The sequence below is a fragment of the Coregonus clupeaformis genome, chromosome 24 (assembly GCF_020615455.1).
Source record: "Coregonus clupeaformis isolate EN_2021a chromosome 24, ASM2061545v1, whole genome shotgun sequence".
Taxonomy (NCBI): domain Eukaryota; kingdom Metazoa; phylum Chordata; class Actinopteri; order Salmoniformes; family Salmonidae; genus Coregonus; species Coregonus clupeaformis.
This window is the reverse complement of record NC_059215.1, coordinates 56,380,156-56,393,325: the sequence shown is the minus strand read 5'-3', so window position 1 is coordinate 56,393,325 and position 13,170 is coordinate 56,380,156. Positions and strand designations below refer to the sequence as shown.

The 13,170-nt window shown below is 45.4% G+C and overlaps 1 protein-coding gene across 2 annotated transcripts in view; it reads right to left on the bottom strand.

Annotated features, from left to right (window-relative positions):
* Positions 1 to 2,748: 2,748 nt before the first annotated feature.
* LOC121538616 (zinc finger protein 704) overlaps positions 2,749 to 13,170 on the bottom strand; it is a 71,013-nt gene continuing 60,591 nt past the window's right edge. For both annotated transcript variants that reach the window (XM_041846791.2, XM_041846792.2), the window contains 4 exons: positions 12,750 to 12,850; positions 4,810 to 5,095; positions 3,926 to 4,053; positions 2,749 to 3,823 (listed from right to left, as the gene is read on the bottom strand). In XM_041846791.2, coding sequence (XP_041702725.1) covers positions 3,712 to 3,823; positions 3,926 to 4,053; positions 4,810 to 5,095; positions 12,750 to 12,850 — 627 coding nt within the window. In that variant the 3' untranslated portion in view covers positions 2,749 to 3,711. The remainder of the gene's footprint in view (positions 3,824 to 3,925; positions 4,054 to 4,809; positions 5,096 to 12,749; positions 12,851 to 13,170) is intronic.

Below are 13,170 nucleotides of genomic sequence, written 5' to 3'. Positions count from 1 at the left end.
TTCACCAATTTGGACTATTTTGTGTATGTCCATTACATCAATCCAAATAAAAATCAACTTAAATTACAGGTTGTAATGCAACAAAATAGGAAAAACGCCAAGGGGGATGACAACTTTTGCAAGGCACTGTATATCCAAACATTTGGGGGCACAGAAAGAAAGGAAAAGGGATATCTTCTTCAGGAGATCAATGATCATAGCACTGAACGATTGTCAGATTTCTTGCATGTCCTCATCACAAACCTGACGTGCTTAAAGAGACAGTGTAAAATGTTCAATGTAATGCACTCTATAGGAAAATAGTGCTTTTACACACTGTAGAAACCTAATATTCCAGGTAATTTTAATGACTGATATTTGTATCAACATATGCTTCAAAAGTAGCTAGAATTAATATAGGCCCAATATAGGCTGTATCTCAATCAATTAAAACATATATATAATCTGGTGCTCATACATTTTATGTGGTGCTACCAATGAAAAATGTTAATTTAGAGCCCTGTGTGTGTGTTTGTGTGTGCATCATGCTATTGCAACTTGTGTCATGGCTAGTAGTCAGTGTTGGGAGTAGAAAGAGAGAGAGGCTGCAGAGACTACATTCAAAGAGCTGGCAACAATCAAAACAACAGCTAGAGTAGAAAAATAAATCTGTTTAAAAATATACATCTATATCTGCTCTCATGTCTGATCAGGATTCCAGGTACAATTCATGGGAAGCAAATAATCCCTTGGAGAAAAACATCTTGATTTCAACGCCATTAGATACCAGTTAAGAGCTGTAACTGGGATTGAGGGTTGAGTAGGACTGAGTATGGTACCCACAGAGAACTAGGATGAGATTGTATTCTATTTCTATGATGATACAGTGGGGGAAAAAAGTATTTAGTCAGCCACCAATTGTGCAAGTTCTCCCACTTAAAAAGATGAGAGAGGCCTGTAATTTTCATCATAGGTACACGTCAACTATGACAGACAAAATGAGAATTTATTTTCTCCTGAAAATCACATTGTAGGATTTTTAATGAATTTATTTGCAAATTATGGTGGAAAATAAGTATTTGGTCACCTACAAACAAGCAAGATTTCTGGCTCTCACAGACCTGTAACTTCTTCTTTAAGAGGATCCTCTGTCCTCCACTCGTTACCTGTATTAATGGCACCTGTTTGAACTTGTTATCAGTATAAAAGACACCTGTCCACAACCTCAAACAGTCACACTCCAAACTCCACTATGGCCAAGACCAAAGAGCTGTCAAAGGACACCAGAAACAAAATTGTAGACCTGCACCAGGCTGGGAAGACTGAATCTGCAATAGGTAAGCAGCTTGGTTTGAAGAAATCAACTGTGGGAGCAATTATTAGGAAATGGAAGACATACAAGACCACTGATAATCTCCCTCGATCTGGGGCTCCACGCAAGATCTCACCCCGTGGGGTCAAAATGATCACAAGAACGGTGAGCAAAAATCCCAGAACCACACGGGGGGGACCTAGTGAATGACCTGCAGAGAGCTGGGACCAAAGTAACAAAGCCTACCATCAGTAACACACTACGCCGCCAGGGACTCAAATCCTGCAGTGCCAGACGTGTCCCCCTGCTTAAGCCAGTACATGTCCAGGCCCGTCTGAAGTTTGCTAGAGTGCATTTGGATGATCCAGAAGAGGATTGGGAGAATGTCATATGGTCAGATGAAACCAAAATAGAACTTTTTGGTAAAAACTCAACTCGTCGTGTTTGGAGGACAAAGAATGCTGAGTTGCATCCAAAGAACACCATACCTACTGTGAAGCATGGGGGTGGAAACGTCATGCTTTGGGGCTGTTTTTCTGCAAAGGGACCAGGACGACTGATCCGTGTAAAGGAAAGAATGAATGGGGCCATGTATCGTGAGATTTTGAGTGAAAACCTCCTACCATCAGCAAGGGCATTGAAGATGAAACGTGGCTGGGTCTTTCAGCATGACAATGATCCCAAACACACCGCCCGGGCAACGACGGAGTGGCTTCGTAAGAAGCATTTCAAGGTCCTGGAGTGGCCTAGCCAGTCTCCAGATCTCAACCCCATAGAAAATCTTTGGAGGGAGTTGAAAGTCTGTGTTGCCCAGCGACAGCCCCAAAACATCACTGCTCTAGAGGAGATCTGCATGGAGGAATGGGCCAAAATACCAGCAACAGTGTGTGAAAACCTTGTGAAGACTTACAGAAAACGTTTGACCTGTGTCATTGCCAACAAAGGGTATATAACAAAGTATTGAGAAATTTTTGTTATTGACCAAATACTTATTTTCCACCATAATTTGCAAATAAATTCATAAAAAATCCTACAATGTGATTTTCTGGAATTTTTTTTCTCATTTTGTCTGTCATAGTTGACGTGCACTTATGATGAAAATTACAGGCCTCTCTCATCTTTTTAAGTGGGAGAACTTGCACAATTGGTGGCTGACTAAATACTTTTTTCCCCCACTGTACCCAGAAAATGAACTCTACAACTCTGAGTAGCCAACAATGCTACAGCAGAGCTTAATGTTGTTGTTGATAACTGTTATCAACAATAGAGCTGATTAATCAAAGCAAGACAATACTTTCCAAACCCTGGAGATTGCACTCTGCAACTACTAGTTTCCTTGGCAACTAATCGCTGAAAATACATGTAAGAAATGAGCGCAAACACTGTAGTTACAAAGTTTACATTGATCTGTTGAAAGATGTATTGTTTCTGAAAGATGCATATCAGAGGTATAGAAAGGAAGAAACGGAAATAGATCTCTTTATAAACTGTAGATGTACATTGAACAATTTAAAGATTCAAAACGTAACATTTGGTGCCACCAGATGGAAGAACGTGTGTTTCATAGCTATGCAAAAAGCAGGAAGCTTATGATGAGTAGCTATGGATTATTTACTTCCCAAACAAACTGATTAGAGTTTATGAGTTGAATTCCCATAACAGCATGTGATGTGTTATTCCATAACACTTGGATATGAAGAGCAGAACAAGCTTGAGTCTTAATAAGCAGAATCTAAATTCTGAGAGAATAGATAGACAATCTGATTCGTTTTTCCTTTGGTAGACTTACTGCCCGTTTCAAAAGAGTGACAGTTGAAATTTGAAAACAATCCATTTGAATAAACGCCCCGAAGGTAATCTGTTTTTAGTTATAAAACATTAACAGAGATGCATCAAGAGAAAGAAAAATGATGACAAGAGAGCGGTATCAGGATCTTGTAAACTCAAACACAGTAGCTTCCATGATACTTGGACCAGTAAAAAACAACGTGTTGAGAGTACACAAGACCAAAAAGCTTATCTGAAATCTTCAACCACTCCCCTACAGTGAAGGCAGGCAAACTTTGAAAATGCAAAACAAATCGAAAAGGTTCTGAATCACGTTTTGAATAATATTTTCCTTTTTTTGATTACCTAAAAAGTCTCATCCTTAGAAAGAAACACAATTCTTCCAAAGCCACATTCATTTTTCTTGATTTTTGTATTTTTTTTGCCTTTTCCATCAGTTAGTTTTGTGTTTTGTGAGTTCAGCTATCTGCGGACAAGGAGAAGCGAGCAGAGAGCCCCCTGCTGGTCAGGAGGAAGCAGTACGTGCTCTGAGGGGCTTCATCACGGAGAAACCCCCACATCTCCTCAGTGGTAGATGCCACCTCAGTGAAGCGCTGGCAGAGGAAGAGTCCATCCCAGTGATGTAGTGGGGTTCAGTCAGTGAATCGCTGACAAGCTTTTTTCCAGCGGCAGGCTGTGCACCACATGTCCCTCTTCTCCATGCCGTACACTTTACGGCACTTTTTGGCATCACCACGGGGTTTCCTTGGCAACCAAGAAGATGGCACACAGTTAGACTTTACACTACAATCCCATGAAGTTGATAAACACACTCACACAGCAAGGGTCAACACACATACTGTGTACCTGGTTCCTGGTGCTGGTTTGGGCAGGGGGGATGTAAAGGGGGGTGTCTTGCAGATTGTGGTGTGTGTGTGAGGGGCAGGCTGTCTCTTCTCCCCGAAGCTCACCGTGCGGATGTGAGTCAACGGGCCCTGCAGGGGCAACCACAGGTCAAAGGGCATTCAACACCAACCAATCATAGCATGGCAGTCCATCATTAAGGGTTACACCTAGTGCTCTGAGATTTTCCTGACCATGTGACGTGACCAGAAAGAACTCTCCGTAACTACGGCTCTAGATCAGTGTCACCTCTTCAGACCGTGTTTCTCTTCACACTGGCTATGTTAGGGCTGAACTGATTCTAGTTCAGCCCTAAAGACAATATGTCTAGATAGTAGACAACACTCCAGGGCTGGGAGGCAGAGTAGAAGAAAAAAGGAGAGAGATTAAAGAGGTTAGTTGGGGGTGGTGGGAGCGAGGGAGTAGGAGTAGAGAGGTGAGAGATGGGGGAGTGAAAAATAGGGGTGGGGTGAAGATGGAGAGATGATTAGAGAAGAAGAGAAAAAAGTGGAGGTAGAGGGAGGTTGAGCGACAAAGAATGATACAGAAAGAAAAGGGAGACAGATACTATGGAAAATGTAGTAGAAGAGAGAAGGCGACTGCCTCACCTAAAGAAATCTATTGATCTGACGGGACGTCATGACATGTGCAGCTTTAAGCCCGTGGACAACTCAGTTTCATGGACATAATTAGCTACACACAAACAGACCAGGGGAACCAAAACATTATCTGTCATGATGTAGAGGACAGCTACATGACACTACTGGAGAGTCTCTATAGCAACAGAGAGTACCATAGCCGTTGGAGAAGGTGTATGTGCGTGCACGTGTGTGCCTGACAGTTCTTACCTGGTAGGCGTGGTCAGTACGGATATGGCAGAGCGAGGAGGGAGCTGATTGGCTGAGCAGGCTGGGGGCGTGACCCTGCGGTCCCCTCACGATGATTTGGGAGGGCTCAGAGCGGGGTACAAAGGCAGCGGGGGAGAAAGGGGGGAAGATGGGGGGAGGGCCGGTAGTGGTGGGGGAGGTGGGTGTGAGGCTGGACAAGCCCTCTGATAGGCTGTCCATGTTGACCTCGATCTCTGAGTAGTAGAAGTCTTCCTCGCCGTCACTGTAGTCCGAGTCACAGTTCCGCCTGCACCATAGGAGAGTGACATACACCACCGGTCAAACGTTTTAGAACACCTACTCATTCAAGGGTTTTTCTTTATTTTTTACTATTTTCTACATTGTAGAATAATAGTGAAGACATCAAAACTATGAAATAACACATTTTGAATCATGTAGTAACCAAAAAAGTGTTAAACAAATCAAAATATATTTGAGATTTGAGATTCTTCAAATAGCCACCCTTTGCCTTGATGACAGCTTTGCACACTCTTTACCAGGCCGTGTGATGCAGCCGGTCAGGCCGCTCTCGATGGTGCAGTGGTAGAATTGGAGAGTACCTGGGGTGGCATGCCGAATTTCTTCAGCCGCCTTAGGAAGTAGAGACACCGTTGTGCCCTCTTGACAAGAGTGGTGTTGTTGTTGGTCCATGTCAAGTCCCGAGTGGCGCAGTGGTCTAAGGCACTGCATCGCAGTGCTAGCTGTGCCACTAGAGATCCTGGTTAGAGTCCAGGCTCTGTCGCAGCCGGCCGCAACCGGGAGACCCATGGGCGGCGCACAATTGGTCAAGCGTCGTCCAAGGTAGGGGAGGGTTTGGCCGGCAGGGATGTGGGTTCGTTTCCCACGGGGGGCCAGTATAAAAAAAAAAATTACAAAATTAAAACGTATGCATTCACTAACTGTAAGTCGCTCTGGATAAGAGCGTCTGCTAAATGACTAAAAATGTAAAATGTAAATGTAAGTCCTCGGTGATGTGGATGCCGAGGAACTTAAAACTGCTGACTCGCTCTACTGCAGTCCCGTTGATGTGGATTGGGGCATGTTCCCTCCTCTGCTTCCTGAAATCAACAATCAAGTCTTTTGTTTTGCTGACGTTGAGGGAGAGGTTGTGTTCCTGGCACCACCATGCCAGTTCACTTACCTCCTCCCTATAAGCTGACTCGTTGTTGTTGGTTATCAGGACTATAATCGTGATGTCGTCAGCAAACTTGATGATGGAGTTGCTGTCGTGCAAAGCCAGGCAGTTGTGGGTGAACAGGGAATACAGCAGAGGGCTGAGGACAGCCCTGGGGGGCTCCTGTGTTAAGAGTGGAGGAGTTCTTGTTACCAATCCTCACAGCCTGTGGTTTGCCCGTCAGGAAGTCCATGTTCCAGTTGCAGATGGTGGTCCAGACCCAGGGCTCTGAGCTCCGTGTCGAGCTTGGAGGTAACAATAGTGTTGAATGCTGAACTTTAGTCAATTAAGAGCATTCTCACATAGGTGTTCCTCTTGTCCAGAGTTGCTAGGGCCATGTGAATAGTGATGGAAATGGCATCTTCCATGGATCTGTTGGAGCGGTAGGTAAATTGGAGAGGGTCCAGTGTGCCTGGTGTGGGCCATGACTAGCCTCTCGAAGCACTTCATGATGAACGGGGTGAGTGCGACGGGGCAATTGTAATTTGGGCATGTCACATAGTTTTTCTTGGGCACTTGTACGATGGTGATCTCCTTGAAGCAGGAGGGGACTACAGCCTGGGACACAGAGAGGTTGAAGATGTCCGTGAAGACGCCCGCCAGCTGGACAGTACACACTCTGAGGACGCATATATATACAGTGGGGAGAACAAGTATTTAATACACTGCCGATTTTGCAGGTTTTCCTACTTACAAAGCATGTAGAGCTCTGTAATTTTCATCATAGGTACACTTCAACTGTGAGAAACGGAATCTAAAACAAAAATCCAGAAAATCACATTGTATGATTTTTAAGTAATTAATCTGCATTTTATTGCATGACATAAGTATTTGATACATCAGAAAAGCAGAACTTAATATTTGGTACAGAAACCTTTGTTTGCAATTACAGAGATCATACGTTTCCTGTAGGTCTTGACCTGGTTTGCACACACTGCAGCAGGGATTTTGGCCAACTCCTCCATACAGACCTTCTCCAGATCCTTCAGGTTTCGGGGCTGTCGCTGGGCAACACGGACTTTCAGCTCCCTCCAAAGATGTTCTATTGGGTTCAGGTCTGGAGACTGGCTAGGCCACTCCAGGACCTTGAGATGCTTCTTACGGCGCCACTCCTTAGTTGCCCTGGCTGTGTGTTTCGGGTCGTTGTCATGCTGGAAGACCCAGCCACGACCCATCTTCAATGCTCTTACTGAGGGAAGGAGGTTGTTGGCCAAGATCTCGCGATACATGGCCCCATCCATCCTCCCCTCAATACGGTGCAGTCGTCCTGTCCCCTTTGCAGAAAAGCATCCCCAAAGAATGATGTTTCCACCTCCATGCTTCACGGTTGGGATGGTGTTCTTGGGGTTGTACTCATCCTTCTTCTTCCTCCAAACACGGCGAGTGGAGTTTAGACCAAAAAGCTCTATTTTTGTCTCATCAGACCACATGACCTTCTCCCATTCCTCCTCTGGATCATCCAGATGGTCATTGGCAAATTTCAGACGGGCCTGGACATGCGCTGGCTTGAGCAGGGGGACCTTGCGTGCGCTGAAGGATTTTAATCCATGACGGCGTAGTGTGTTACTAATGGTTTTCTTTGAGACTGTGGTCCCAGCTCTCTTCAGGTCATTGACCAGGTCCTGCCGTGTAGTTCTGGGCTGATCCCTCACCTTCCTCATGATCATTGATGCCCCACGAGGTGAGATCTTGCATGGAGCCCCAGACCGAGGGTGATTGACCGTCATCTTGAACTTCTTCCATTTTCTAATAATTGCGCCAACAGTTGTTGCCTTCTCACCAAGCTGCTTGCCTATTGTCCTGTAGCCCATCCCAGCCTTGTGCAGGTCTACAATTTTATCCCTGATGTCCTTACACAGCTCTCTGGTCTTGGCCATTGTGGAGAGGTTGGAGTCTGTTTGATTGAGTGTGTGGACAGGTGTCTTTTATACAGGTAACGAGTTCAAACAGGTGCAGTTAATACAGGTAATGAGCGGAGAACAGGAGGGCTTCTTAAAGAAAAACTAACAGGTCTGTGAGAGCCGAAATTCTTACTGGTTGGTAGGTGATCAAATACTTATGTCATGCAATAAAATGCAAATTAATTACTTAAAAATCATACAATGTGATTTTCTGGATTTTTGTTTTAGATTCCGTCTCTCACAGTTGAAGTGTACCTATGATAAAAATTACAGCGCTCTATATGCTTTGTAAGTAGGAAAACCTGCAAAATCGGCAGTGTATCAAATACTTGTTCTCCCCACTGTATATAGAATGTTAAACTCGTCTGGGAGGGAGGCTTCGGTGGGCACCAAACCGCTGGATTTACCTTTGTAGTCCGTGATAGTCTGTATTGTTTGCCACATACGTTGCGAGTCTGAATTGTCAAACATCAATTCAAGTTTGAGTCTGTATTGTCTTTTTGCATCCCTAATGGGTTTGCGGAGCTCGTACCTGCTTGTCTTGTACACGTTGCACGCCACCGAGTCATCAGGGTTTGTTCTGCTGACATTGAATGCTGCAGTACGGGCTCTCAGCATGGTACGGATATCTCCATTCATCCAGGGTTTTTGGTTGGGGTCTGGATTGTTATTGTGGGTACAACATCATCAACACATTTCCTAATGAAGCCTGTGACTGACGATTTATATTCCTCAATGTTGATGGATGAGTCCTGGATGGATGAATCTTTGAACATATTCCAATCAGTATTCTCAAAACAGTCCTGCAGCATTGAGTCTACCTCCTCTATCCAGCACCTCACTCTTATCTGTGTTGGTGGCTCCCTCCCTTCCCCTTATAATAACATTCAGAGCACCCTAAAGTTGCAGTCAATATACCGCTTCATAATACTCTGCAGCTACATCAGTAAAGTGGTATGAACATGATAATAAGGCATTATAACACATCATACCAAGCCGCTTCAAGCTTTTTAATGAGGAGCTGTTCTGATGCTGGATCCTCTATAACCAGCAGAGGGCAGTGATACCCAGGGCCTCTGAGTCAAAGCCACTGAGCTTACAGACTTCATTGGTCATAGCCCTCACTGACTGACTGAGAGAATGCAGGATGGCAACAGAAGGCTATAAAAACACACCAGCAAAACCTCCTCATGTGTTGATATGCCTCCACCATCCACCCTGCATCCCTTTATGGCACTTTGTCAAATCAAATGAAATTGTATTGGCCACACGCGCCGAATACAGCAGGTGTAGACATTACTGTGAAATGCTTACTTACAGCCCTTAACCAACAATGCATTTATTTGTAATAAAAAAGTAAAATAAAACAACAACAACAACAAAGTGTTGAGAAAAAAAGAGCAGAAGTAAAATAAAATAACAGTAAGGAGGCTATATACAGGGGGGTACCGGTGCAGAGTCAATGTGCGGGGGCACCGGCTAGTTGAGGTAGTTGAGGTAATACGTACATGTGGGTAGAGTTAAATGACTATGCATAAATAATTAACAGAGTAGCAGCAGTGTAAAAATATGGTCTGGGAGTGGGGGGGCAGTACAAATAGTCTGGGTAGCCATGATTAGCTGCTCATGAGTTTTATGGCTTGGGGGTAGAAGCTGTTGAGAAGCCTTTTGGACCTAGACTTGGCGCTCCGGTACCTCTTGCCGTGCGGTAGCAGAGAGAACAGTCTATGACTAGGGTGGCTGGAGTCTTTGACAATTTTGAGGGCCTTCCTCTGACACCGCCTGGATGGCAGGAAGCTTGGCCCCAGTGATGTACTGGGCCGTACGCACTACCCTCTGTAGTGCCTTGCGGTCGGAGGCCGAGCAGTTGCCATACCAGGCGGTGATGCAACCAGTCAGGATGCTCTCGATGGTGCAGCTGTATAACTTTTTGAGGATCTGAGGACCCATGCCAAATCCTTTCAGTGTTCTGAGGGGGAATAGGCTTTGTCGTGCCCTCTTCACGACTGTCTTGGTGTGTTTGGACTATGATAGTTCGTTAGTGATGTGGACACCAAGGAACTTGAAGCTCTCAACCTGTTCCACTACAGCCCCGTCGATGAGAATGGGGGCGTGCTCAGTCCTCTTCTTTTTCCTGTAGTCCACAATCATCTCCTTTGTCTTTGTCACATTGAGGGAGAGGTTGTTATCCTGGCACCACACGGACCTCCCTATAGACTGTCTCATCATTGTCGGTGATCAGGCCTACCACTGTTGTGTCGTCGGCAAACTTAATGATGGTGTTGGAGTCGTGCCTGGCCATGCAGTCATGGGTGAACAGGGAGTACAGGAGGGGACTGAGCACGCACCCCTGAGGGGCCCCCGTCTTGAGGATCAGCGTGGCAGATGTGATGTTGCCTACCCTTACCACCCGGGGGCGTCCCGTCAGGAAGTCCAGGATCCAGTTGCAGAGGGAGGTGTTTAGTCCCAGGATCCTTAGCTTAGTGATGAGCTTTCAGGGCACTATGGTGTTGAACGCTGAGCTGTAGTCAATGAATAGCATTCTCACGTAGGTGTTCCTCTTGTCCAGGTGGGAAAGGGCAGTGTGGAGTGCAATAGAGATTGCATCATCTGTGGATCTGTTGGGGCGGTATGCAAATTGGAGTGGGTCTAGGGTTTCTGGGATAATGGTGTTGATGTGAGCCATGACCAGCCTTTCAAAGCACTTCATGGCTACAGACGTCAGAGCCAAGGGTCGGTGGTCATTTAGGCAGGTTATCTTAGTGTCCTTGGGCACGGGGACTATGGTGGTCTGCTTGAAACATGTTGCTATTACAGACTCAGTCAGGGACATGTTGAAAATGTCGGTGAAGACACTTGCCAGTTGGTCAGCACATGCTCGGAGTACACGTCCTGGTAATCCGTCTGGCCCTGCGGCCTTGTGAATGTTAACCTCTTAAAAGTCTTACTCACATCGGCTACGGAGAGCGTGATCACATAGTCATCGGAACAGCTGGTGCTCTCATGCATGCTTCAGTGTTGCTTGTCTCGAAGCGAGCATAGAAGTGGTATAGCTGGTCTGGTAGGCTTGTGTCACTGGGCAGCTCGCGGCTGTGCTTCCCTTTGTAGTCTGTAATAGTTTGCAAGCCCTGCCACATCCGACGAGCGTTAGAGCCGGTGTAGTACGATTCAATCTTAGTCCTGTATTGACTCTTTGCCTGTTTGATGGTTCGTCGGAGGGCATAGCAGGATTTCTTATAAGCGTCCGGGTTAGAGTCCCGCTCCTTGAAAGCGGCAGCTCTACCCTTTAGCTCAGTGCGGATGTTGCCTGTAATCCATGGCTTCGGGTTGGGGTATGTACGTACGGTCACTGTGGGGACGACGTCATCGATACACTTATTGATGAAGCCAGTGACTGATGTGGTGTACTCCTCAATGCTATCTGAAGAATCCCGGAACATGTTCCAGTCTGTGCTAGCAAAACAGTCCTGTAGCTTAGCATCTGCGTCATCTGACCACTTTTCTATTAACCGAGTCACTGGTGCTTCCTGCTTTAGTTTTTGTTTGTAAGCAGGAATCAGGAGGATAGAGTTATGGTCAGATTTGCCAAATGGAGGGCGAGGGAGAGCTTTCTATGCGTCTCTGTGTGTGGAGTAAAGGTGATCTAGAGTATTTTTTCCTCTGGTTGCACATTTAACATGCTGGTAGAAATTAGGTCGACGGATTTGAGTTTCCCTGCATTAAAGTCCCCGGCCACTAGGAGCGCTGCCTCTGGATGAGCGTTTTCCTGTTTAGTTATGGCCTTCTACAGCTCATTGAGTGCAATCTTAATACCAGCATTGGTTTGTGGTGGTGAATAGACAGCTATGAAAAATATAGACGAAAACTCTCTTGGTAAATAGTGTGGTCTACAGCTTATCATAAGATACTCTACCTCAGGCGAGCAAAACCTTGAGACTTCCTTAGTATTCGATTTTGTGCACCAGCTGTTGTTTACAAATATACACAGACCACCACCCCTTGTCTTACCGGAGTCAGCCGTTCTATCCTGCCGATGTAGCGTATAGCCCGCTAGCTGTATGTTGTCCATGTCGTCGTTCAGCCACGACTCGGTGAAACATAAGATATTACAGTTTTTAATGTCCCGTTGGTAGGATAACCGTACTCTTAGGTCATCAAATGTATTTTCCAATGATTGAAGATTGGCTAATAGGATTGATGGAAGAGGCAGTTTACTCGCTCGCCGTCGGATCCTTACGAGGCACCCCGACCTACGTCCACGATATCTCCGTCTCTTTCTCCTGCGAATGACAGGGATTTGGGCCTTGTCGGGTGTCTGTAGGATATCCTTCACGTCTGACTCGTTGAAGAAAAAATATTTGAGTAATCGCTGTCCTGATATCCAGAAGCTCTTTTTGGTTATAAGAGACGATGGCAGAAACATTATGTACAGAATAAATGACAAATAACGCAAAAAAAAACACATAATAGTACAATTGGTTAGAGGGCTGTAAAACGGCAGCCATCTTCTCCGGCGCCACTACTATACTAGAGTAACAAACCTAATGACATAGAGAAGTCATAACAAACACTGAGAGCCCATGGAGAGGCAGAGCTACCAATGTAGCACATACTCCAAAATACTAGCTCCTTGCTGTTAGTAGATATTTGAACAATACTTCAGTAAATAGAGTAAGGTGAACTGTATTATATCTGCTCTCTTATTGGTCCCCAGGAGACCTGTATGCAGCGATTGGTTACAACAATTACCAATTCAACTATTGTGATTGGATATCTATAGCAGTTGACCTATATCTTGCTCTATGATTAGTTGATTGGTGCCTTACCCCAGGTGGACGGTGCGGATGTGTCGCTGGATCCCTGAAGAGGTGCTGAGGACCTTTTCACAGTTCTTCCACAAGCACTTGAGCATCACCTTTATAGAGTTCTGAAACACAACAGAACACACAACACAGTGGAGACAGTGCTATTGTAGCAACCAAGGGGGAAGAGCAAGAGTGGGGCTTGAACCAACAACCCTGTGGTTATGGGGTGAGCGCACTGCAACCTGTGAGAAAAACGTTCAGATCTCTCAGCAGAGGATGTGCTCCACTTACATACAGGGAGGCTACACGTATTCTACTGTGTAAAAAAGAAAACAAGACCATTAGACCATTACACAGCCTATGAGACAAGCAGGCCTGTGAACATAGAAACCTGAGAGAAGACAGGTTAGCAAGACACACACACACACACAGGTGAAACTTT